At 38.9% G+C, this 26,017-nt stretch overlaps 1 protein-coding gene across 13 annotated transcripts; it reads left to right on the plus strand.

Moving 5' to 3' along the window:
* The first annotated feature begins 289 nt into the window (after positions 1-289).
* LOC18443215 (uncharacterized) lies at positions 290-25,756 on the plus strand. 13 transcript variants are annotated; one of them, XM_088857759.1, is made up of 7 exons: positions 290-983; positions 7,088-7,166; positions 7,272-7,361; positions 7,498-7,542; positions 14,435-14,674; positions 20,222-20,329; positions 23,491-25,756. In XM_088857759.1, the coding sequence occupies exons 1-7, from the start codon at positions 652-654 to the stop codon at positions 23,689-23,691; spliced, it is 1,095 nt and encodes a 364-aa protein (XP_088713885.1). In that variant the 5' UTR covers positions 290-651; the 3' UTR covers positions 23,692-25,756. The 13 variants fall into 13 exon arrangements, with proteins under 13 accessions (XP_088713885.1, XP_011626651.1, XP_088713884.1 ...); XM_011628349.3 differs by having other exon boundaries at positions 24,927-25,756; XM_088857761.1 differs by having other exon boundaries at positions 947-3,239; positions 24,927-25,756.
* The last annotated feature ends 261 nt before the right edge of the window (positions 25,757-26,017 follow it).

Genomic DNA, 26,017 nt, shown 5'->3' on the forward strand with positions numbered 1-26,017 from the left:
ATATGTTAAGGCTATCACAAAGATTTTCAATATTGAAACCACGTTTCTCGACACTATTTGAATGTGCACTCTATCTTGATTGTTTAGAGCCTGGGCTCTATACTGAATGTAACTCCGCAATCTAATGAAAAAACGGGTATGGGATGTCTTCTCCACTGAATTACCCAATTTCATTTTATTTTTTGTGTGGTTAGAGATAAAAATAGTTTCTCCAACCATCGTAAAAAAATTGCAACCCTAAAATTGCATATCATAATAAAGTTGGGAGGTACACTAATGTTGGAACCTCGTTCAGACGTGATAAAATCATAAAATTCATTTGCCTTTACAATAATTTCTCTCTCATCCACAATTTGCTTTGAGGGAGAGAGATAAAAGAGTCGATGGAGGAACGTTGCAAGCAAGTTTGGACTTCGGCCTTGTGGAGCACCTTTCTTGCAGAGTATATTGTACACCACTGGTGCACGTTATATGGCAACATGGAACCTGCACATGTTGCGTACGGTTACACTTTCCCCTCTGCTCTGGTTCAAAATGGTGCCCTTATATAGCGGGAAGGTATCAAGAAACTTTTTCACGCCTTAGATTTGGTCTCCACTAAAGACGATGTTCACTTTTCCAGACCTTCATCGTAAGTGATTTTGAGCTCTAATGGCGAGTAATGTTTCTTCTATGGACCTTCGAAGTAGTGGTGCCTCGTCGCCCCCTAGAAGAAGAAGAAGGCTTCGAAGCCCTGGTCCTAGTGAATATGGAGAAGATGGTGTTGAAATTTTTGGTGCGTTTGAGGGAGAATTAGGGCAAGGGAGCCATGAGAATGCTTCTTGTGATGGATTGCTGGGGCGTAGAGGGGATATGGGGAACCTTGAGGAGGGGACATGCGGAGATAGTTTCGGAGGGATGGAGAAGAGCATGGGTGATTTGGACTTGTTTTCCTGCCCTATTTGCATGGAGCCGTGGAGCTCTGGTGATGCTCATAGGATCTGGTACAAAACCTTAGAACCTGGGGGTTTTGGCGTCCTTTTCTCTTTCTGAGATTTTGTTGTTCATGTTTTATGTAATTGGGGCATGGTCTTTTCTGAATATGAGGTGAATCTCTCTCTCTCTCTCTCTCTCAACTTATTACAGAGTCCACAGAAAAACACTAACGTGTTACAATGTCCACATAAACACTGTATCTCTTGGATGATGCAAAGAGACGTATTTCTGTGCTTCAAACTTTCATAAAATTTGGGGACCTTTTTACTGATTGGGGATTCAAAGACCATCCACATATTCTCTTTGGGAGACAGAAGGTTTCACTTCTTGGCCAGAGCATAGCCTCTTTGGTTGGAGCAGCCAAAGAGTTTGTTGAAGAATTTTTGGATTTTGTCAAATGGAAAAGTATACAAAGATAGTACTTACTTTTGGCACACAAGGATGTCTTATTCACTTCTTTCCTTCAGATTTTAAGTTGGGTAGTTTTCAAATCAGCTGATTGTACAAGACTCAAAGTTCAAAAGAAAGTTTTACACACTTCAAGCCATCCCATTAGACATCTGCTGATTAGGAGTAATCTAATGGTTAAGTGTAATTGTGACCTCCATGTAAGAAAGATAAGTGATCTCATAGTATACAATCCCAACTTGTGTTGATTTGGTCTACTAGCTGACAAAGTATTCATCCACTTTGCCTAGAGTTTAATGTTCCAAATTTGCTTCCTATAACATCATGCTATTGCCTTTGTTTTTCTCTTTTCTTACCATGCATCTAAACTTTTTGACATCCATTGTTCACTTTTTCTCTACAAAATTTTGGAAAAATATAGAATGAGACCATTTACCTTTGGTACAAGGTGATTAGAAAATCTCAATCTTGACCATTGGATGTGAAATTGGGTGGCTGTATTTATTCCATTGACCAATCTCAAACTTTAAAAGAAATTTTGTCAAACTTTGTGACACACCCAAGGCATCAAATTTCACATTGGATGGTTGTAAGTAATTGTGACCAACTTGTATCAAAGGTAAATGGTCTCATTGTATACAATGATCCAGTGTTTTATGACTCTGTGAGTCCAACCCGACACGCCCTTGACAACTCCCAACTCCACCGTATATAATTGCTATATAAATAGTTATTAGGGTGCTGGGAGTCGATTGAGTCCCCTCGAACTCGGTCGAGTAACTCTGCTTCGCCCTATGGGCGAGGCTAAGTTTCCCCGAGTTGTATGTATGATTTACACATTTTTGGAAAATATTGGTTAGTGTTTTTTGCCATAAATTCCTATTTTTATATTACCTTTTTTTTGGATTTTTTAATTCCTCCCCGAGTATAAATCTGTTTGTTCTAAATCAATTTTTCCAGTATCTTTATAAGCTTATTTGCACTCGTTAAAGTTGTTTTTTCATTTTATTTAGCTTTTAGTATATTTCGTTTTTGTTTCTCTCATTGTTTTTCAATTTATTGAGAGTTTTTTAGCCCTATGAGACTGGGTTGAGTCTAGGGACTCGGCCGAGTAACTCACCTTGGCCAGGGTGTAAGTTTGAAGTTCCTGGCTGAGGTGAGTCTCAGCACACGATAGTTATAATTGATCTTTAAGTGATCTAATGTTTGGTTGGGTCAGTTATGGTTGACGTATTTTATTTACAATTTTTATGGTTTTATGTTTTTAAGAATTTTTTTGGAAAGACTGTTTTTAACCAGTTTCCTTTTGTTTTTTTCAATTTGAAAACTCTTTTCTCATCTTTGATAAACTCTTTCTGTTAACTTTTTTGGGTTTTAGGTCATTGGCTGGTTGGCTTGTCCTCAGGTGAGTGGAACTCACCCCAGCAACTTTGCCAGGCCAACGACCAAGTTATGTGGCTGAGCCAAGCTGTAATTTTGTAACACACTTTTTCTAAAGAATTTACAACCTAGACTTTCCATCTCATTGATTTAAAAAGCAGCCCACCTAGATGGGCATGTGCATCGTCTAGGCCTAGGTGGGCTTCTTGGATGAGGGTTTCCTGGGCGGCCACCTAGACAAGTGCTTTGGGCCTCTGCTTCGCCTTTTTTATTTTTATTTTGAGGCTTTAAAAACCTAAAACTATTTTAGAGAGAAAAATTTCAAAAAGTTGAAATTTGAAGAAATCGATCCAAACGTATCCCTTTGAGTTTGGATTTAGTTATAAAGATGTTTAAGGCCTATTGGAGGGTTTTTTAGAAGATTTTGAGATTGGGAAATATCTCAAAGGTGGAAGTTTGAAGATCGAGCAATCAAGGTCAGTGAATTTTTTTTTTGTTTTTTAGATTACTTAGATTAATTTGAGATGCTTTCTTCGAGTTCTAATAGAAGTGGTGATTCATGTTGGAAATATGACTGTAACCTAAATCCTTTCGATAAAATTTTCTAGGATGCAATTATTGTGAGAAGGATACAAATGGGGGTATAAATCGGTTAAAGAAACATCTTACCGGTATCAGGGGGATGTTGCCCCTTGTAAAAAAGCTTTTGATGCGACTAGGTTGGAGATAAAAAATTATGAGTAATAAAAAAGGCAAAAGAGAAAATAGAGACATGCGTTGCAGAGCTAAGGTCTGGGGTTCGTGTTAATTATGATTATGATGATAGTGATGAGGAGGGGTGTGATGAGATTAAACAACTTTTTATGTCCCAGACCCAGACTAGGGGGAAAGGGAGTTGTAGTTGGTTCTAGGGGTGTGGAACCTAAGAGGCATCGGGTTAGGAGGCTTATAGGTTCTTTTTTGCCTCACCTTGACTCTGAGGTTGTAAGTGGGAAATAAAGAAACAAACAACCATTGAAAATAAAATCAAGAAGGAAGAGAGAGAGATAGAACTGCTCAGTACATTGCTCGTTGGTTTTATGAGGCGGGCATTCCTTTGAATGTCTAAGCAGCTTCTACACTTTAGTAGAGGCAATTGGCCAATTTGGGCCTGGGTTGAAGCTCCAAACCTCATATGAGCTTTCATAACCTCTTTTGAAGAAAGAGGTGAATGTCAGGAGCGAGATTGTGGAGTCATAGAAGGATGCATGGGCTCAGTATGGGGTTTATGTTAAGACTGATACTTAGAGTGATGAGAAGAGAAGAAGTTGGATGAATTTGTTGGTGAATTTTCCTTTAGGGACTATTTTTTGAGGTCTATTGATGCCTCAGATGATAGCCATGATGCTCATTATATATTTAAAGTGACTGAGAAGGGCATCAAGGAGATTGGGGAGCACCATGTTATAGAACTTGTCACATATAATATTGCTCCTAATGTTGTTTCTGCTAATTTGTTGTGTATAGCCTACCCTCATATATTTTGGACGCCATGCGCATCACACTTTAAAGACCTCATGCTTGGGGCTTTTGGAGGTTTGATGAGATTGTAGGTGCAAGTTACAACTTTCATTTATAGCCACACCCTCACCTTTAGCATGAAGCACAGATTTATAAAGATGGAGATAGTGAGGCTAGGGATCACGAGATTTGCTACTTGGTACTTATGTCTATATAACATACTGTCGAGGAGAGTCTAGTTGAGGTAGATGTTCACCTCTGATGATTGGAGAGCACACAAGTGGGTTAGGAATCAGAAATAGAAGGTGAGAGATATTGTGCGAACTAAGGCTTTTTGGCAAGTTGTGAAGGGTGCTCTAAAGGTATTTTTTTTCTCTTGTCAAAGTCCTTCACATGATTGACAGTGACAAGCCCTCCATGGGTTACACATACAAGGCAATTGAAAGTTGCAAGAGAGAGAGCCCACAATTTGGATAATGATGTGAGCCGTTGTGAACCAGTATGGAAGATTATTGATGAGAAGTGGGATAGGGAGTTACATCGACCATGACATGCAGCTGGTTATTATTTGAACCTAGCTTTTCATTATACTGCTAGGCGTATACACAAATGACACAATTATGTCTCGATTTAATAAGTGTCTGGATGTGCTAGTCCCTAATTAGGATATCTAAAACATTTTAGGCGCTGATGAGCTAATAAGTTACAAGTGCATATTGAAGTCTTTTGGGAGTCCAATGGTGGTGAGACAAAAGACCAAAATTGATCCAGGTGATAATATACTTAACCCAATTCTCATGTTCAAGTTTCATGTTTGTTGTTTGTTTTTCATATTTCATATATAATTGTATTTCATAGTCTATTTGCTGGCAATTAGTGGAGTCACAATAGGTGTAGTGCTCCAAACGTACAAAAGTTGGCCATTCGGATCTTGAGCCTAACCACTACATAGTCTGACTGTGAGCGGAATTGGAGTACTTTTGAGATGGTAATCTATTTTAGTAGTTTATAGTTTACTAGTTTTAGTAATTTGTATTAGTAGTTAGTAGTTAGTGATTACTATATCAATTATAAATTTGTAGTGTTAATTAGTTTTATTTGATTTTATCAGATACATATAAAGAAAAGAAACATGCTTGATTTAAAGAGGCTCAATGATCTAGCTTATGTGAAGTTCAATAGATACTTAAAGGGGAGATTTGAGAAGAGAGATGTGAGAGATCCCTTTAGATCAAAAAAATGGATAATGCCATAGAGTGGTTGGTTGATTATGATGAGGTTGAGGGGCACGAAGCATTGATATGGGATATGGTCATGGAGGCCTCTGGGATAGCGACCGAGCCTCCTAGGGCCACTAGATCTTCTTCATAGAGAACGAGGGTGGCGGAGGAAGAGGAGGAAGCAAAGGCAGATTCAGAAGAGAGGAGGACGGCCATTATGTTGAGGAGGGAGATGATTCCAATGATGATGGGCTCGACTCCAACGCATATGATTCAGCTGGCCCTACCTTTTTTGATGATGAAAACTTTTTGTTCCTTTTTCTTTTGCTCATCTTCTGTATGTATGGACTGTGGATATGGAGTATGGACGATGTATGTGAATAGTGAACTGTGGATGTTGATATGTCGTGTTATTTTTTACCTTTTCTTGATGATGAATTGATGACTGAATTAAAAAATTTTGATTGTTGATTTATATTTTCTTATTTTTACTCTGCTTGTGGAGTCTATGGAGTATGGACTAATGCTCTGAAATGTATGTATTATGGAGTAATGGACCATGGATGGACTATGTGTTATGTACTGTTAATTTCTTAGGCACTTAATGTGTCATATGTCTAAATATGCATTGGTTTTTACACAAAATCGGGCCCTAAAACAGTTGGATCCCAATAAGTTTTAGAGTTTTTTGTGAAGTCGACACACATACGGAATATCCATAAAAATTAGGGCTTGACACACCTCACTAATTTTTCAGATCAGTTGTCCGTGAAAAATGGGGTTTGATGCCCCATCTCAATTGTTCAGATCTGCATTTTTATCGATCCACTGAAACTAAAGGAAATTCATAGAAAAAAATAACCTGTAGTAGTTAGGGGTTTCTGTGCATACCTGACTTTCACAAATTTAGGTTTTCAAAAGCATATCCTGAAGCCCCTTGCTCCGATACCACATTAAAATACAGCACTCCAGGTGGTTAGGAATCAAAAAGTGTTAGGAAAATCAAGAATTTGGAGAGAGAAGAGAAGGTTAGAGAGAGCGAGAGGGAGAGAGATGAGAGATATTCACATGAGAAAGAGGGAGAGAAAAGTGAGTCTTGGTTGTCTCCTTATTTCCTCAAGCCCCACTATATGTACTTTTATTGCCAGCAAAAAAGTTTGATTACAAAATTACCCATTAAGGGAAATGACAAAATTATTCACAGGGACTTAAATGCAAAAGATGTAGAGAAGAAACTTATGTATTCACAACAGTGTGGAAGATCAGGAGCTTCAATTCATTTGCTGGTTCTGATTTTTCTTATATCCTTTATTGTCAATGGTCGGGGTACTTTTTGTATCCCAGGCATAATGAATTTGTTTGAAAGCTGTTTTGATACTCATTTGCATTTGCAGATTTGGTGTTTTTTTACTGTCTACTATTTTATCTTTTGTATTTTTTAAATGAAATTTAATGGTCACATTAAATAAAGAGGCCGATTTAGAAATGGAAGTTAAAAAATGGCAACCCACAAGTAGGGTGCTCTATGCATCACAGAAAATGAGTACTATTAAGTTCGGTGTTGGGTGTTTTATTGACCAACTGTGACTCTGTGAGTGTGGCAGTTGTCTTCCTTGTGGGCACTTATTTGGACACTCGTGCATAGAAACATGGATTCAAAGATGTGGGAAATCTGATGGGAAGGTAGTACTTTTGTTGTGTAAGTGAAGGAAACAATTGCCTTTCCTGTGGTATGGCCACTAATAGTTCATTTACTTATTCAATGTGCCTACATTTGGTTGTTGACAGTGTCCACAGTGCAACAAGAAGTGTAAAGTCAAAGATATAACAAAGCTCTATGCCCCACGTATTGCCACTGCTGACGGAGATTGCAAACAGGTTAGACAGTCACAGTCGGCCCAGTTTCATAGTAACTAAATTATGTATCTCAAGCTAGTCTGAACTTTTTGCCCGAGGAAAATTGTATTCTTACTTTTGTTTTATTGATGTTACTTATTTTTTTGTTGATTGGCAGCAAGTGGTTGCTCTTCAGGTTGAAAATGAATCTCTTAAGTTGCAGGTATTGCCATTTTATTGAAAAATGCAACGTGCTAGGATCTTAATGTATTGCTTGAGGTGAGCTCTCATTTTATATAATGTCCTTTCCCGGCCATCATGATTGTCAACTTACCAGAATAGTTAGGATCTCAAATAGAATGCAGTTTTCTCTCTTGAGGCTGCAAGACACCTAAAACACTTTCACAAACACACTTGTTCTTCTGTTTTCTGTGTTTTTTCTGGTTTATTTTGACAACATTCCATTTTAGAAATACATTTCCAATGGTGTTATCTATATTTGTTCGGCTTCAGGTCTGCATTTTCTTCTAAATTGATCTTCGATTAAGTTAGAAATCATTTTCTCCTGTTACATAATTACATAATTCTCTTGTGGCCCTTGTATAGTTTTTGGCTTCCATCTAAATATTTAACTTGATCTTACTAGGTTAACATTGGGAGGATGAATGAGACCTATTTACACTTTTAAAGTTGGGCAAAATAGGCTATACATATTTATCAATGGCAAAAAGTTGACTGCGGCTCGGGTTTCTGCCCCTGCCCATGTTGTAACTCAGGTGTGTCCGAGTGGGCTAGCTCGAGTATTGGGGTTATATGGCCATTTAAAGGCTTTACGAGAGAATGTAAACCGATGACTATAGTGATATGATTACTCCCGTGCGAGTATGGTTTATAGGGACCAAAGGATTATGGTCCAAAGGGACCAAAGATGGAAATTTTGGTGCCAAACCTCAAACTAGGCTTAACGCGCAAGGCTGGGTTGAATTTAAAACCCTTTATCTCTGGGCATGAGGCACAACTGTAAAGGGTTTAGGGTTAGCCTTTGATGAGGTTGGAGAGATGCCTAGAGTGGTAAGCCAAGGGACTGTGTGACTCTTGTGTGTGCTAGGTGGGCCTAAAGGGACAAGGGCCAAAGCCTCATAATTCCTATTACACGGCATGTACATATGATAGCCGTAATGAGAAGAAGACACCATTGAGGGTGTTACATGTACATGTGCGAGAGATAGCCTCCATGCACCAATTGCAATGAGTGTGCATGGTTTGTGCGACCTAGGTTTATCCCTTGGGGGGAACTTGTAGTCCATAGACTAGGACTGTGTTCTCATTACCTATTGGCTGGTTTTAATGGTCCAATCATGAAAACTATTGGGTCAGTTTGAGAAAGTGAATGTGGGACATGATCACTAGTAGAGATGGAGTGCCTCAGTGTATTCGCATTTTCCTTGACGAAGTTGGATTTGATTCCCATCACAATAATTTTAAATAATTTTAGAACATTGAAATATATTTGTAGAAGTCTTTAGATATTTTATTTTATTAAAATTGATTTTTAAATTAGCTAAAACTGAATTTTCAGGTATTTAAATATTCAGAGAAAAAAATAAAATAGTTTTATATATTTTTTTTTGAAGCTAAAATACTTGTGCATTTTTAAAAATCATTTTATTTATTTTAGATTTATTTGAGTTTGTAGGGGCCCAAAATTTATTAGGGCCCAGCACATTAGGCCTATCTAGATGGGGGCATGGGGCTCACTATGGTCTCCATAAGTGGGACTCCCCACATTCACATTTTCTTGTTTCCATATTATGTGGCTTCTTGAGTAAGCCATCTAATTGATTTGAAAATGAAATAGAAAATTTTATGGAAGAGGTTAATTGATTTAATAAAAGGAAGGTGTAGAGATCAATTGAAATTAAAAAGAAATACATAGTATATTTCTTCTACACAAAATATTTGATGGGATTAGGTTAAGGAAACTGAGGGATAATGTTCTAGCACCTTCCTTTAGATCATGATGGTGGTCAAATGATTGTATGACTAAGATCTATCAAACCACGGGTCACTTATGATCTACGGTCAAGATCGAATCTCCATAAAGATGGCTAGACCTTAAAACCCTAGCCTTACTAGCATAAATACACCTCATTGGGAGTCAAATCTCTACACTCCCTAACTTGATCTCTCTCTCTCTTTCTCTTAGGGTGGCATGCCACTCTCTCTCTACTCTCATCTCTCGCTCATACTCCCTGAAAGATAGCAAAAGAAAAGGGGGCACGCCCCTAGTAGTCTCATACTCTCTAAAAGATAGAAAAAGAAAAGGGGGCACGCCCCAAGTAGATCAAACATAAGGGGCACACCCCAAGCTTGTAAATAAAGGAGAGGCCCTGTCCTACAACTTGTGCTCTTGTATTTTGAGTGAAAAGGTTTTTAGCCAATGTTTCCATTCATTGAGATTCAAGAATGACCAAGATCCCAGGGGCCATCATCGGTGGAGGAGGCCTGGTGTGGGGCATACGAAGTCCTTGAGGGTAACTTGAAATAAGGTATTTGGTAATTCTAATGGCTCCATTTTTCTCGATTCTTCAGGCATTGGATTTTTGTTTCATTGTATAGAATTGCAATGGTATGCAAGAGAAGATCCTAGATTGTATTAGAGTTTATTTTATGAATAAAGTTGTAATTTTGGATGTCTGTAAGTCTTTTAGCCGGTGTGAATAAAAGAAAGAAAAAAATTTAAACTATACATATTGTGCTATATCACATGTCCCTCCCTCGAGTACTGTACGAGACTAAAATGAGCTAATGAATAAATACAAAATAATTTTTAAAATGTACTAAAATTCTAAAAATAGTAAAAAAAAGGGAAGGAGTAAAATGTCTATAAAAGATGGAAAAAAATTATATAGAAAATGTAATTTTGGAAAAAATTGATTTGTATCTTGAAACAGTTCTGAAATATCCAAAAAGGGGGAAAATAGGAATATCGAGCATATAATAAGAAAAAATCTTTTAAAAAAGTAAAAGAAAAAAAAGAATTAAACGTCTATAAAAGATGGAAAAAAGTTATATAGAAGCTGTAATTTGGGAAAAGTTGATTTGTAGCATGAAATAGTTATGGAATATCCAAAAAAGTAGAAAATAGAAATATAGAGCATATAATAAGAAAAACTCTCAAATCATCATTAAAAATGGCAAAACTATATCCAAACATATTTATGGCACTTATTTCATGTAAGGAAAAAGTTTATACAAGGATGCAACCTTATAATGTAGAACCTCAAAAATCCATCGGAAAAGGTGGTTTTAATGTTGAAAAACCGTTCGATTGATCATCTCGACATCGAGATGTATGACCATGAAAAATAAAAAGATTTTAAGTCTCAGAAATAGTGCATTTTACAACATACTGTCTACACCGTCCATTTTCAAGATTTTCATATGTTTATAGATGTACTTGATTTTAACCATTTTTGAAATTTAAAATTTTATAATTAGATATAAAAATAGATTTTGAGATAATCCTAAGAGCAGTTTACATCAAAATTATATACCATGATAACATTTGAAGGTGCACCTTGCCTCTATAGCTACAGATGCATCCGTTTGCCAACTGCACCCTTCATGTAATGATTAACAGAACATATAATCTTTATGGTTTTTTTAGATTTTCGAGTTTGTACCCAGGTACTTGCCTTAGCAAAGCTGCCAAGTTCGAGTACCTCGGTCGTTGTCTAAGTCAACTTGGTTGATTCTTCTTACTCTGATATTTATAGAACCTTGAGGATGTGTGCCTTATAAGTTCTGCAAAGCAGGTTTTAAATTTTTACTTCTTTAAATCTCTCTAACTCTTTGAGTTGTTGTGCTTGTGGGGTGATTTCTCAGGGCCAATCCTCACAATGAGATTTTTGTCAAAATATTATTTCAAAATGGAGTTAGGTGTCCCCTTCTGGAACATTTTTGCAATTGTAATCATTTTTACTGATCTATCTTCTATAGAATACAGCCAAAGCCTGGTCAAAGTGCTCCTTTGATTGTTTGATATTTGATTTTCAAATTTCGGATGTGATTAAGGCATGGGCTTGAGTGGTTAAGTGTTTACAATTGGAGCACCACATCTTTGTTTCTAGTTGAGCTCCTAACCTATCCCAAAAACAAAAGATTAAAAATGTTGTACCTTCCCGATTGCATGGATCATGTCTTAGAAGATATCATTCAGTCAGAAATAAAGCTTGTTAGAGACATGGATTTGTCTATCTTTGTGCCCTGTATCTGCCCCCTGCTGCTTCATAATAACAAATTGAGTGTGCATTATCCATTGACTTTCTTCCCATCAAGCTGCTAGCTTGTGATGAACAATTTAGCAAAAGTGCTTTCAGACTTTTATTGATATATTAATTTGTATGAGTTTTCTTTGCCTATGTAGCTACGTGTATTTTTTTCTTCATTTTGGCTAACTTCATATATATAGGTAGGAGCTCTATATTTTATTGTATATGTGATCTTATATATTTAATTAGTCCTGGTATGGAGAGCCGGTTTATAGATTCCATTTATGGTTGTGCTTGGTCTTTGAATTATTTTCCTCTCTCATTTTTCTCTCTCTTTTTTTAGGCTTGGTCTCCTTCTGCCTTTGAAAGTCTATGTGATGATTGATTTGCACATTCTTATGATGTAAATGGAAATAGTTACTTCACATTGGATTATTAAAAAAAATTAGTTACTTCACATTGGTATTAGAGAAATTATCATATACGCCCCCTCAAATCCAGCATTTAAAAGAAAACCACTTCTTTTCTTTTGTTTCAAGTGGCATGATAAATTGTGAACAAGGCCTTAATGGACACTTTTCTGTACAATTCTCTTTCTTTTGTAACGAGTCTTCCTTTGACTTGACTGAATTCTGTGTGACCATGGATTATAGATGTTGCAAAGAGTTGTATTGAAATTGGGATGGGATAAAAATTGGGGTGGGATAAAAAAATTGGGGTGGGATAAAAAATTTGGTAATTTAGTCTGCGAAGAAACATAGAAATTGCAACAAGTTTAGAAACCAGAGAATTCAGCCAAGTAACCAGGCCCCTTTTGCGCTTAGTGTAATTACACGCTGTCCATTTCTGGTCCTTAGAGAACCTGAGGTGATCAATGGCTGGGTTTGCACATGGCATTGTCAGATCAGTAGGCTTTTGGCCAGTAAGAGTTGCAGTGCCCTAGGTAGAAAGGTCATTTTAGAAAGAGAAAGGGAGGAAAGTCATTTTTGAGGGAGAAATGGAGAAGGCCATGGGGTGTAGATCAGTGGTAGCATCGTGGTCTCTCTCTCTCTCGCACGCACACGCTCTCGCTCTTCATTGTTAGAGAAAGAGAGAAGGCATGTTCTTTTGGTGTAACTGGTGTAGCATGAGTCTTGTGATGACAGGCCATTTGGTTTTCTTTCTTTTTTTAAATGGGCTATTTATAACTTTTCCCGGTTTTTTCCTTGAAAATCACCAATATATATCTATGCCTCCAGATATTTGATTTGTCTCTCCTCTTCTCGTTGTGAAGATTTCCATGTATGTTGATTGAGACAATGATACCAGTGACAACCTTTTTGGCGACTTTCACTTTTAACCCAATTCACTGTCTACGTGCTCTTTACACCGAGTCATTCTGAGGAACACTTGCCGCCTCCATCTTACCGCGGCTGCTGGCACGAATTAGCCAGAGCTTCTTCCTGGAGTCCTTTCATGACGCGCACTTGTTGCGTCCTCATCTCCTTCGTATTCTTTCTGTTTACCTCTCCTTTCCTCCCTTTCTCTTTCTGCCCCTCCCCTTCTTTAGTGCCTTTCTACATATCCTCTTACCCATTGTAGTCCCATGGCTGCCTCCGTGATCAAACCAGCCAAATTAAGTGCAGGTTAACAGTGGTATATTTGGGGCTGAAAGTGCTTTGGACCAAGTTCACTCCCTGCTTAATGCCTTTGGAGACAAGAGCATAACTAAATAGAGGTGTAGTGTGCACACTCACACGCGCACAGAGAGAAAGAGAGAGAGAGAGAGAGAGAGAGAGAGAGATGTGTGTATGGAAATGGAGAGACATGGAGGTCATTAATAAAGAGATAGTGGGAGAAAGAGAGAACTGCTTGGAGAAATGATATAGCAAGCTATTTGTTTGAGAAATGTCTTTAGAGAGAAAGAAGGGAGAGAAACGTACTCGATGGAGAGAGTTCCTATTTATTGCTGGTGGGCGAGTCACATCAGAACAAGGGAGTTAAACTGGAAAAGAGACGAGACAGAAAAGGGAAAAAGACTAAAGGCTTTTATGCAGAGAAGAGGAGAGAGGAGAGGTTGGGGAAATAGTGGGACTGGGCGGGGGGAGAAAGAAGAAAGGAGATAGGACTTGTGAGGAATAAATTAATTTCCAAGGGATAAGATTTGAGATAAAACAATTACAATATGCCCATTTATGTAAAACATTTACAATACACTCTCTGATATGAACTGCAATGCTTTTGAGCCCTTAGCATGTCTTGGATGCTTCATACGAAGGTTTTCTTTACATCACACTCTCCTCGATAAAAGAATTAAAATACAATCTCTGACATATGTGGCTACTAGCTATATGTAAAAAGTTTTCTATTGAATATATTTCAGTCATAATGTTTTTAGAAAGGTTTCCCATGCAACAAACTCATTCATATAAAAGTATAAACCAAATTATAATATACTCTCTGATGTAAACTGGCCACAAGCTATATATAATACTAATAGAGTAGTCTCTTGAATCAATAGCATGTCATGATTTTTATATGAGAAAGTCTTCTTATGCAATACACTCATTTACCTGAAATCATTATTGTAATATCGCTCATGTAAATTGCACATGAGCTATATGTGAAGAGTAATCTCTTGAATTAGCATCATTTCATGATTTTTATATGAAAGGCTTCTCAGAAAATATACTTACCTATCTAAAAGAATTGCTCTACACTAACTGCCTAGAAGCTTTATATAAAGAGTAGTCTCCCAAATTAATAGCTTTTTACTCCTACCTAATCTTTTTGGCCTTTGTAAAGAGAGCTCTTTTGAATCAGTAGCAGGTTGTTCCTACCTAAGCCTAACTGTTCTTACAGGCTCAACGACTTTCTGAGAAAATTGATCGCCATAGAATTCAGATGTTAGAAAAAAAGCAACTTCACGAAGCATTGATGCAGTCTCAAAGGACAGTCTACGAAGCGACTATCAGTGACCTCCAAGATCGGATTACACACATGCAGTTAGCACATGAGGAGCTTCGTCAATCTAAGGAGGCCAAATTGATTGCGGAGATTGATGATCTTAGTAGTCGCCTCATGGAAATGAAAAAGACCGCGGTACAAAACCCCACCTTTATTTCAGGGGTGCATATACTATACAGTATATCCAGTGTTTATAGGATATTGGCATATGGCATATCCTATTTACAAGGGCCATCCACCATCCTGCTTGTGGGCAGATCGTGGAGATGAACCATATTTCATTTAATAAAAAATTGTGGACTTTCAAGTTAGAGAAGTGTTCAGCTCCACCTTCCATCCGCAATAATGGATGTTTGATGACCCTCTATGTGGGGGGTTATGACATAAACAAACTATGTTTAAATATTCAGTATGCTTATCCTTTTGTATTCTATTTTTATTCATGTTCTTTGCTCTTGTTTTTTATTCGTATTAATGTGAGAATCAATAGAACTAATTTCTTTTCTTTCCAATGATGACGTTAACTCTTTCATTTTTGTATTTCTCTATCTCTACTATGTCTTGACAGTGGCCTTGAATAGCTTGGATGCTTTCAGGTAGTGTTCCAAAAAATGCCAGGCTCCGGGGGGTCCACGTCGCCCAGTGCCTAGGCGCGCGCTTAAGTGGCTGCCTAGAACTTGGGCGGCCTATGTAACATAAAAAGCATAGGAGGGTGTCTGATCCAACTGTTTTAGCAATAGATTCTGTATAAGAACTGAAAAATGCATATTGAAGCATATAAACAATACACATTAAGAATACATAACATAGAGTCCATCGATAGTCTCTCACATTCTTCCCTTTTGATCTCGAGCCCACTTGCGTGTCGTCCAATCATCAGTGGTGAACATTTGATCTCAACTGAACTCTCCTCTAATCTATGCTAACTAGACATAGTACCGAATAGCAAATCTTGTGACCCTTGGCCTCACCATCTCCTTCTTTGTAAATCTGCACATCATGTTGAGGGTGAGGGTGTGGCTATAAATGAAAGCTGTAACTGACCTAACCTGCTTACTTGTACCTGCATTCTCCCTCAAACCTCCAATAGGCTCAAGCATGAGGTCTATACAGTGTACTATACATGGTGTTCAAAAGATATGAGGGTAAGCTATGCGCAATAAATTAGCAGCAATACCATTAGGAGCAACATCATCTTTGACAACCTGTATAGCATGCTGCTATCCAACCTCCTTGATGCCCTTCTCCATTATTTTAAATCTGTAATGGGCATCATGGTTATCATCAAAGGTGCCAATATACCTAAAAAAAATAGTCCCTAAAGGACAATTCCCCAACGAATTCATTTGACTTCTTCTCTTCTTGTTACTACAAGTATCAGTCATAACAAAAACCCCATACTAAGCCCATGCATCCTTCTATGATTCCACAATCTTCCTCATGACATTCACCTCTTTTTCAAAAGAGGCTCTGAAAGCGCTCATATGGTGTCGGGGGCTTCAACCTAAGCCCAATTTGACCAATTGCCTCTACCAAGATCTAGAAGCTGCTTAGGCGAGCGACACTAAAAGGATGCTCGCCTCATAAACCGAGCAATATACGAAGCAATTCTTTCTCTCTTTTACTTATTGATAATGTTTTCAATAGTTGTTTGCTTCTTTGTTTTCTCACTTGCAAGCAGGGTCAGGTTGGGGCAAAAAAGAATCCATAGGCTCCCTAATCTATGATCTCTTAGGCCCCACCCACCCCCCCCCCCCCCACCTCCAGAACTAAAATAATTGGCTATGTAAAACTCAAGGTATCAAATTAAAAAAATTTCTTTTGCTTTTATTCAAAATACCTGAATTCCAATTACAAGGGCCACTAAATATTGTTATAAATTAAAACAATACCCTGGATACAACTTGGGATGTTTATTTTCACTGCCAAAAGAAATAGAAGCTATCCAGAAGCTTTAAACAAACTTCTATTATAATTTTTAATATAAAACAAGTTCCTGAAAATTCACAGAAAATAAAAAATAATACTGAAAATTAATTAAAACTATTGGGAAGACTTACTGGAAGATGCTTGGAGTTATCCTCACAAGTCTTGGTACAACCCACACCTGATTCGCTGACCGATGGTACACTTTTACTCTTTTAGGTGCTGCTGAAAATTCTAAGATGTGATACTTTTCAGGCAATACTGTTTGTAGGGTTTTAGAGAGGTCAAAATTCAACTAGGGTTTATAAAAACCCTCTATAAACAAACTAGGGTAAGGCTTTAGGGTTTTTTTTTCTCTCTTGGCTAGTGGTACCCAGTGTATCAAAAAGCGCTAGGCGGGCGCCCAGTTGAAAAAAAAAGAAAGAAGAAGATAGAAGTCGAGAAAAGAATTTTGATAATCCATATTGTTAAATCAGTAAACTGTAAAACCATACAAGTGTAGGATATAAAAGTCAACACTCAACACAACAGAAATATGCATAAATTTAGAAAATATACAGTCTAACAAAAGTCAACACTCAAGACTCAACACAACAGTCAACAAACTCAACACTCAGCACTCAGCAGTCAGCACCAAGAGGCAAGAGTCTTCAGTCATCATCATCAGAAGGAATATCAATAGGGCAAGCCTCATCATATGCATCAGAGTCGAGACCATCATCATCAGAGTCATCTCCCTCTTCAATATAACGCTCGTCTTCCTCTGTTTATTCTGAATCTGCCTCTTCCTCCTCTTCTTCTTCTACGTACCTCTTACTAGTATGTGCAGTCTGTGCAGATGAGGCCCTAGGAGTCTTGGCTGCTCTACCCTTTTTATTGTGCTTCTTTGAACTCAAATATTGTATAATTTCCTCTTTGGAATCCATCATTCTTAACTTTTATATCTTTGAAAAAAAAAAAAAAAAAAAACAAGTTTTTTGCCTTTGTGTGGCCGCCTAGGCGGATTCCGTACCGCCTAGGCGGCCGCCCAGGGACCACCGCCCAGTTTGGCCGCCTAGGCTTGGGCGATGCGCCGAGGCCTTCTGGACCGTCTAGGCGCTGGGCGGTCCACTTTTTAAATCATTGGTGGTACCTCTCTTTCTCTTAAAAAATCAGCAAACCTCACTTAGAGTTTGAAATTCCCACCTTTCTCTTTTTATTTTATTTTGATAGAAGTCACTTAAAATAAGAGAAAAGAGAGGGTGATGTGACTCTCTTTTGTGCAAGAGGAGGGATCATGTGATTCTCTATGGGGTGAGAGGGTGTCTTGAAGAAGAATAGGTGCATGACAGAGTGGAGAATCTTTGATGTGATGGAGAGAGAGAAAACTTGAGGCGTGAGAGAGAAAGATCTTGTCCATAATTGAAAGTGGTTCAAATAGGTATTTAAATAAAATGAAATCTATCTCATAATTTGAATAGGATTCCAATTTATGCTTTATCCAATTTCCAGCTTGACCTTTAGGATAATTAGGAAATCTGTGGGGTGAGAGATTTAATCTGAGCCATCTATCCCACAAATGAGCCATCATCTTTATCTAATTTAAATTTTAAGCAATATCAAAAGAATGGGGCGTGTGCCCCCCACTTCTCAAAAGTATGGTGTGCGACCTTTTTTTTCTTTGTGTTTAAAAAAAATGGCATGTATGCTTAAAAAGTGGCGCTCCACCCGAGGAGGTCATGTGGGCCCCACATGGGTGGCGCACACATGTGGGGGCTGGATCCTTGGTCCTCACATGTGCTATATGAAGGTTTGAAAAATTTCAGAAATATACCCTTTTGATGAGAATTACAACAAAAATAATAACTAAAAATTCTGAAAAGAATATTTGAAATTATAAAAACATTTATAATACAAAAAAATATATATTAGGAGTGTACTGGTACTAATGGGTCAAAAATAGCTACAATAAGGGCAGTCCACTCGCTCCAGAAACCACAATCCACTACTGTTCTCTTATCCAACCAAACAAAGACCCATGACCCACAATCTCATTTCAGGGGCTCATGATTTGCTTATCAAAGTTGGACAATTACAATTGGGACCATGATCCTGAAATGTGGATTTCAGTTCTCCTCTTTAAGAACAAGTTAATCACTTGTCACCACAGTGCAAAGGAGGCTCTCTATGCACATGTGCACCTGTCCTTCTATAGGACTGCGTTCTAATAATGCGGTTGTCATATGTACATGTCGTGCAGAAGTTTGTTGAAGCTTTGGCCTTTGCTCTCATGGGCCTTCAACCGCACACAAGAGACTACATAGTTCTCTTGCCCTACAAACATCATCCTTGGATATCTCTTCGACCTCAATAAGGGATGACCCCTGTAAACCCTTTTCAGTAATGCCACATGCCCCGTGATAAGGGTTTTGGACGTGCTCAGGGCCATAAACCGCCCAATCCTTTCAGTTAACACACATACTCCCATTGAAGTGCATACTCCAATATAAAATATCATATTTGTAGGCTCTCTAGGCGCATAAAGGCCACAAAACCGAACAATAACCTATTGCAACTCCTTTTCCTTTCCCTCTAGTCTAGGATATAGCAAGCTGCTCCACCTCATAACACCCCTCCTCATCACTATCATCATCATCACCATCATAATTAACACGAACCCTAGACTTAAGCTCTGTTATGCATGTCTCTCTTTTCCTCTTTTGTCTTTTTTACTATATTTATATCATTTTTTATTTCCTACCTAATCGTGTTAGGAACTCTATTACATGAGGCAACATCCCCCCTGATACTAGCAAGATGTTTCTTGAACCGTTTTATACCCCCATTTGTATTCTTCTTACAATAATTGCGTCTTATGCAATTTTTATCAAAAAGATTCGGGTTGTAGTCGTATTTTCAACCCGGATGACTACTTCTATTAGAACCCAAAGAAGACATCTCAAATTAATCCAAGCAAGTCTAAAAAACAAAATTTTTTCACTAAACTTGATTGCTCGATCTTCAAACTTCTATCTCTGAGATGTTTTCTAATATCCATATCTTCTAAAAGGCCCCTCTAATGAGCCTAAAAAATCTCCAAAAGTAAATCTAAACTCAAAGGGCGATGTTTGGATCGATTTCTCGAAACTTTGAGAAATCCTTCGATCTTATGGAAATCATAAAATCTCAAGCTGGTGAAGTTTTTCTCTCTAAAAAAATTGTTCAAATCGAGTTTAAGTTGCATATGAACCTAGCCCCCCTTTCTACAACCTTAAATTAATAACATATATATATATATATATATATATATATATATATATATATATATATAGTTATAGTTATAGTTATAGTTATAACTAAAATCCTCCTCCATGAGGGGTATTTTTGCCTGGGCGGCTGCCTAGGGACTACCTGCCCAGGAAGCTTGTGTAGGCCACGGCGATGCGCCTAGGTTGGCCAAGTGGCCAGGCCTGTCTAAGCGGCCATTAATCACTGCTTCCAGGTTCATTTGGGTAATTTTCAAGTGCCAGGATCTCTGATCTCTGCAAAGTGCAGCACTTGAATTCCAAACATCAACAATGCATATTGTGCCGCTGACTTTCTTTTATTTCATTCCTCTCTTATCTCTCTCTTTCTTCCTCCCACCGAATGCTCCCTTTTACACCCTCTCTCGCTAAAAATCTTTTTCTCCTTACTCTCTCTCTAAAGTTTATTCTCTCTCTTAAGCAAATTCTCCTTCACTGGGGTCTAACCTTTCGGCTCATTTTTACTCTCTAGGCTATGGGTTCCCAGGCGAGTTTGAAGAAACTGGAGATGGTGGAAAAAGAGGGCCGACAATGGACTTCTGGGGAGAGGAACGTGTCAAGGAATAAGGGTCGGGAAAAGGTATGTATTTGAACCCTTGTTCCTTTGAGTTTTCTGCTTTGACCTTTCCTTTGCATGCATATGCAGGGTCTGCATGTTTGGCCCAATTCTTGCATGAAATTTTCATGTTGAATGCTTTTTATTGCATACTTCTTTTCATGGTCTAGAGTTTGAGAAGTACTTGCTTGCTTGATTAGCTTTTGTAAAATTTCGCTCTTGAAATTTTAGAGGATCTTGCCTTGGTAAAGTTGCCCTTGAAATATTGGGTGAAATGCCCCAATAAGGCATTTTGCCGCTATTTCACACGCAAAATCCTTCACGCAGGTTATTTTGGCCATAGAAACTGAGCCAGAGCAGCAAAAATTGTTTGGGTCCTAAAATGGTCCAGCTGCGCGTAATGCATCCCTGGGATCTGATGTGCGCCACCGGGCTCAATAGTTATTAACCTCATTTTCTTCTATATTGCCTTTTGCTTGCTTAGGGGTGGCAACGGGTTGGGTTGGGTTGGGTCCAGTTCGGGTCTAGCCTAACCCGGTCCTAGAACCGGACCCTAATTGTTTATAAGGGACTAGGACCCAACCCAAAGATGTAAAATATCTATATAGTTAAATGTATTTAAATATATTTCGTAAATATGTTAAATGTATTTAAATATATTTCGTAACTACATTAAATATATAATGGATTCTAAAGAATTGATTTGTGTCCAGGGGTCTTTTTGAAATTTTCTAAAAAGATGGGAAAATGTAAAAATAAGTATTAATGACCAATACAATTTCCAATCTTTGCCACAATGGTAAAAACATTAAAAAATGTATTACAAACAAAATCCCTTTTTTTTGGGATTTTTGTATAAATTTTTAATTGTTTTTTTAAAAAATACTCGGACGGTCACCAAAACCGGCCGTAACGGGCCGGTTCCAATCGACCTGGCGGATACCGGTTAGACCCCCCGATTTTTCCTTGACTGAGGTGTACTACAATGATATTGTTGTAATGGTCAGTCAGCTGCTGTATCCTAAACTCGAAATCGGCAACACTCAGTGGCTCTCTATAGGTTCCTTACACCAGATTATTGGGATAAACCACTAGAGCGACTGCCACTAGTCTAGGGCTTGAATTTCAGGGTTTACGGTCATGATATCACCCTCGATGTTATTATACCAGAGTCTTGCCAACACTGTACGGGACTGCGAGTCTTCACGGTCCTTAATCTCTGATTCAAGGTTTTCCACATGCACGGTCTTTGGTGGTGCTGTACCGCAGGTATACTACAGCAACATTGTTGTTCCGGTTGGCTGTATCCTAAACTTGAAATAGACAACACTCTGCGGCTTGTTATAGGCTCCTTACACCAGATTGTCAGATAAATACTGCTAGAGTGACTGCCATCTAGTCTAGGGATTCAATTTCAAGGCTTTACGGTCATTAAATCCCCCTCAATGTTATTATACCACTGTCTTGTCAACACTGTATGGGATTATGTGTCTTCACAGTTTTTGATCCCTGCTTTAGGGTTTTCCAGGCGCACGATCTTTGGTGCTGCCATGCCATAGGTATACTACAGCAATGTTGTTGTCACGATCAGTCTGCTGCTGTGTTCTAAACTCGAAATCAACAACACTCCAAGGCTCTCTATAGGTTCCTTACACCAGACTACTGGGATAATACCACTAGAGTGACTGCCATCTTGTCTAGGGCTTCAATTTCAAGGCTTAAGGTCATTAAATCCCCCTCGATGTTATTATTCCAGAGTCTTGGGAACCCAGTGCGGCATTAATCGTCTTCACAGTCTTTGATTCCTGGTTTTCTAGGGGCACAGTCTTTAGTGTTGCCATTCCGCAGGTACACTACAATGGCACTGTTGGTACGGTCGGTCAGCGGCCGTATCCTAAACTTGAAATCGACAACACTCAGTGGCTCTCTATAGGTTCCTTACACCACACCATCGAGATAAAACCATTAGAGTGACTGCCACCTAGTCTAGAGCTTCAATTTCAAGGCTCACGGTCATTGAACCCCCTCGATGTTCTTGTATATCATGTTTTTCTGAAAAATAATGGATGTCATTTAAACAAAATAGCTGTTTATTGTTGTCTCTCGCCGCACCGTGGTGGTTTGTACTTCCCCGTAGTCAATAGTTCCTAGACTCCATGGTCCATGCCACACACCACCATGCGCTGACCATTGTAGGTTGAAGGGAGCCCCATAAATGTATTAGTTTTTTCTTTTTTCTTTTTAATTTGAGGTAATTTGTGGTCACAAGTCACCGCATGCAGCTAAGGCGTGCAATTCAGCCAAGTGCCATGGATCGAATAGGCAATGCAGCCAGTGGAGACCTGTATCTTACCTCTCCTCCCTCCTATCATCAACTCAACTCATGGTATTATATCAACCTGAAACTGAGAACTAAGGCCACTGCCTTCAAGCCCACTGCCTGGCATCTCCTCCACACGATTCAACTTCATAACGCAAGCTCCCTTCCTCAAACCAACCATTTTCCGAATTTCTTCTTAAGATTCAAATGTGGAAATCTTTTGTTTTAGGGGTCATATTTTCTTTTTTCCCTATCGCCGTTATTTTTGTCTGCAATTTAAAGGATTTATATAATTTTTCTTCCATCTCTTGTACTGCATGAAGCCTTTCCTAGCAGTTTCTCTCACCACTGCTGTCGTTTTGTCTTCCCACGCGCACACAATCCATTTCTCCCCCCTCCCAGCCCCCCAATTTTTTTTCTTTTTTGTGGGTATTCAAGCTTAATCTTCCTAATGCTAAGCGATTACCTTAAGACCTCCACTATTACAGCGAGCATTTCACATGGCATTATTGTCTTTGTTTTATGACCATGAAATCATGATTCCCCAATCACTGTAGTTTTACACTCTACTCTGGAGTTCCAAGCTCTTATTCTGCAGGATTATTCCCCAAGCAAATGATGTCTCCACATCTTTCCTTATTTCCCTGTAAGGAGACAAGCTACACCCACCGTAGTTAGATGGTTAGGTCCACTCTACCAATGAGCATCCCAACTAGAAATCTCTGTCTTTTTTATTTAGGTTGAAGTTTCTTGTTTAACAGGTTGAATTCTTGTCAAACTATATAGAGTGTAGACGAAGGACCTAACTGTGTCCACTGTTTCATTTCTTTCCTATGTACTTAAACTTTTTTTGGCCTTTGTGTAGAATATGGACAGCAACGACCCTAAAGGCGAGCTTACTGCCAATTTAGGTAATTTTGTGCTATGGCTTCTCAAGGCCGAGGAGGTGGTTTCGAATGCTGAGAAATTTTTTCTATGGTTTGACAAGTATATGAGAGATCTTCATTGTCTTTGGAATCACTGTAAGAAAATGTTAATGCAAATCGACGCATTAGCAAGAAGTTAATTCAAATCGATGCATTGGCAAGAACGTTGACTCCATTGCCAAGAGGGTTTCCAAGCTTGAAATAGAGGTCGGAAAGTTGGTGAATGGGAGTGAGTACCTCGAGGATTCAAGGAACTTCGCTTCTTTGCTCAAACATATTAGATGTATAGGCTCTGGTTTTCATTTTTCTATTGACCAGGACTTCGTTGTCTCATATTGACCAGGACTTCATAGTCTCATTTTGTCTCCTGTATTTTTTTCCTGATTTCAGTCCCTTCCTGGACTACTCTCATGGTGTGGTTGCTTTCTTGTCCCTGACATGTCTTTTCGTTCTAATCATTGATGTATGAACATTGTCATGGTCTTAGAACTGTTGGTGTTACTCATGGACTCTTTATTCTTTTATTCTACAATCTGGCGTTCTTTTCTGTACCTTGATGTTCGCTTTTTGACTGATTGTCTTCATTCCTACGTACATGAATCCATATCTTGAACCGAGTATTATCGCCAGGTGAACGGACATAAAAAACTTGATTGTATGGACTATTGCACTGTATGGAATGGTTTTCAATCTTTATGCTTGGTCATCTCCATAAGATAATATGTGATAATGTGACATGCTATCTATGATTTTCTATGATAGAAAGAGGTTCCTGCCAATGATTTAAAAAGCGGACCGTCCAGCACTTGGGGGGTCTAGAAGGCCAGGGCGCATCGCCCAGGCCTAGGCGGAGTATCCCTGGGTGCTCGGGAACTTGCCTAGGCATGCGCCCAGCCCTGAGCGGCCGCCCCCTCATTGAGGGCTTTTTTTGGTCATTTTTTTAATACTAAAGGGTTAAAATTGTTGGTTTTATGTTAATTTTAGAGCCTATTTTAGAGAGAGAAAAACCCCAAAAAACTAGTTTGGTCGGTAAATTTTAAGTTTTAGCTATGTGGATTGTGGAGGGTGGACTAACAAACTATGGATAATTGGATACGGACTTATGGTTATGGAGTATGTAGTGTGTGCTATGTTATACAACTATACTTGTACTGTTAAACTACAAAGATATTTTTCTTTCTACTGGGCCGCCTAGGTTTTGGGCGCCCGCCTAGGGGCTGGGTGGCATGGACCACTCCGCCACCTAGCGCTTTTTGAAACACTGGTTCTTGCACTATCTTGGTACCCCTCTCAAAATATCTTCACAGAGTCTCCTTGCATATGCTGTGGTATGTTTCATTTTTATCATGTTCCATTAATTCTCTTGTTTTATCAGACTAACCTAGCAGAGGAGATGGACTATGTCTTCGACCCGGAGCCACCCCAACCTCAACTTCCTAGACCTCCTATATCATACAAGAACCTCTTGCAACAGGAGTTTCAACGCCTTGGTCAAACCCTCCCCACATATGTGATTTCTGACTGTGGTTCTCCTCGACGCCGCATCTTCAAGGCAACTGTCTCTCACCGTGGTCATGATTTCATTGGGGCATTGGCATATACCCGTAAGGCAGCAGAGCAGAGTGCTGCTCGTGAGGCTTACGTCTACATTTCCAACCATGGGCCAGACCCCTCCACTGAAGAACGTTTGAAGGAGGCCAATCTCCTTGTCGAGGCTCTTCGTTGCCAACTCCAAGAGAAGAGCGAGGAGTTGGCCTCTGAGAAGTTCATCTCCAACTACCAAGAGGCCGAGATCTCGCGCCTCAGGTCTGAACTTAGCGTTATGGGGACTCAGCTGGAGGCAGTGACTGCAGCCACTAAGGACCTCACGGCCCATCTTGCGCGTGTTATGGCCCTAGAACGAGCACCTGAGGCTAGAAACAGCTCTTATATATCAGCAGGTGGTAGCAACCACACCATGGCTGAATAGGTCCTCATTGTGCCGCAATCCTCTTTTTGGTAGCACTTTTCTAGCTTTTTGTGGATGTACTTGCTCTCTTTTTTGGTGGATTTCCTTGCCCCCACTCTTTGTACATTGCAAATATCAGGCCATGGGTTCCTCGGGCACAGAAGCCCCTCACTCCTCTAAACTCTTCCTTTTTGATTTGGACAATGCTCCCCCCGTCTAAATTTTATAATGTCTAATATTATATCTTTTTGTACTCCTATTACGTCTGATTCGTTTCTATCTTCAATTTTAATTTTTATGTATCATGGCGTTAGACTTTACCGTATCCATACATCAAAAACCTATTTTAGCAGTTTTAGTAAAATCTCCACCTCATTATTTTATTGGGTGACCTACTGCACCCCCTCTTCCCCGATATTTTTTTGTGAATCTACTATTAAAACATTGTGTTCTAAAAGGTGGACAGCCGAGTGCCTAGGCAATCTAGAGGGCCTGGGCGTCTCGCCTAGGCTAGCCCT

Source organism: Amborella trichopoda, chromosome 2 (genome assembly GCF_054954075.1).
Source record: "Amborella trichopoda isolate Santa Cruz 75 chromosome 2, AtrichopodaSantaCruz75HAP2 v2.0, whole genome shotgun sequence".
Classification (NCBI taxonomy): domain Eukaryota; kingdom Viridiplantae; phylum Streptophyta; class Magnoliopsida; order Amborellales; family Amborellaceae; genus Amborella; species Amborella trichopoda.

Excerpts from the sequence above, each read along its gene's own strand:
- LOC18443215 (XM_011628349.3), top strand. The coding sequence starts at position 652 with ATGGCGAGTAATGTTTCTTCTATGGACCTTCGAAGTAGTGGTGCCTCG. Across the intron at positions 984-7,087 it reads GGTGATGCTCATAGGATCTG|TTGTCTTCCTTGTGGGCACT; the intron begins GTACAAAACCTT and ends TGAGTGTGGCAG. Across the intron at positions 7,167-7,271 it reads GTGGGAAATCTGATGGGAAG|TGTCCACAGTGCAACAAGAA; the intron begins GTAGTACTTTTG and ends GGTTGTTGACAG.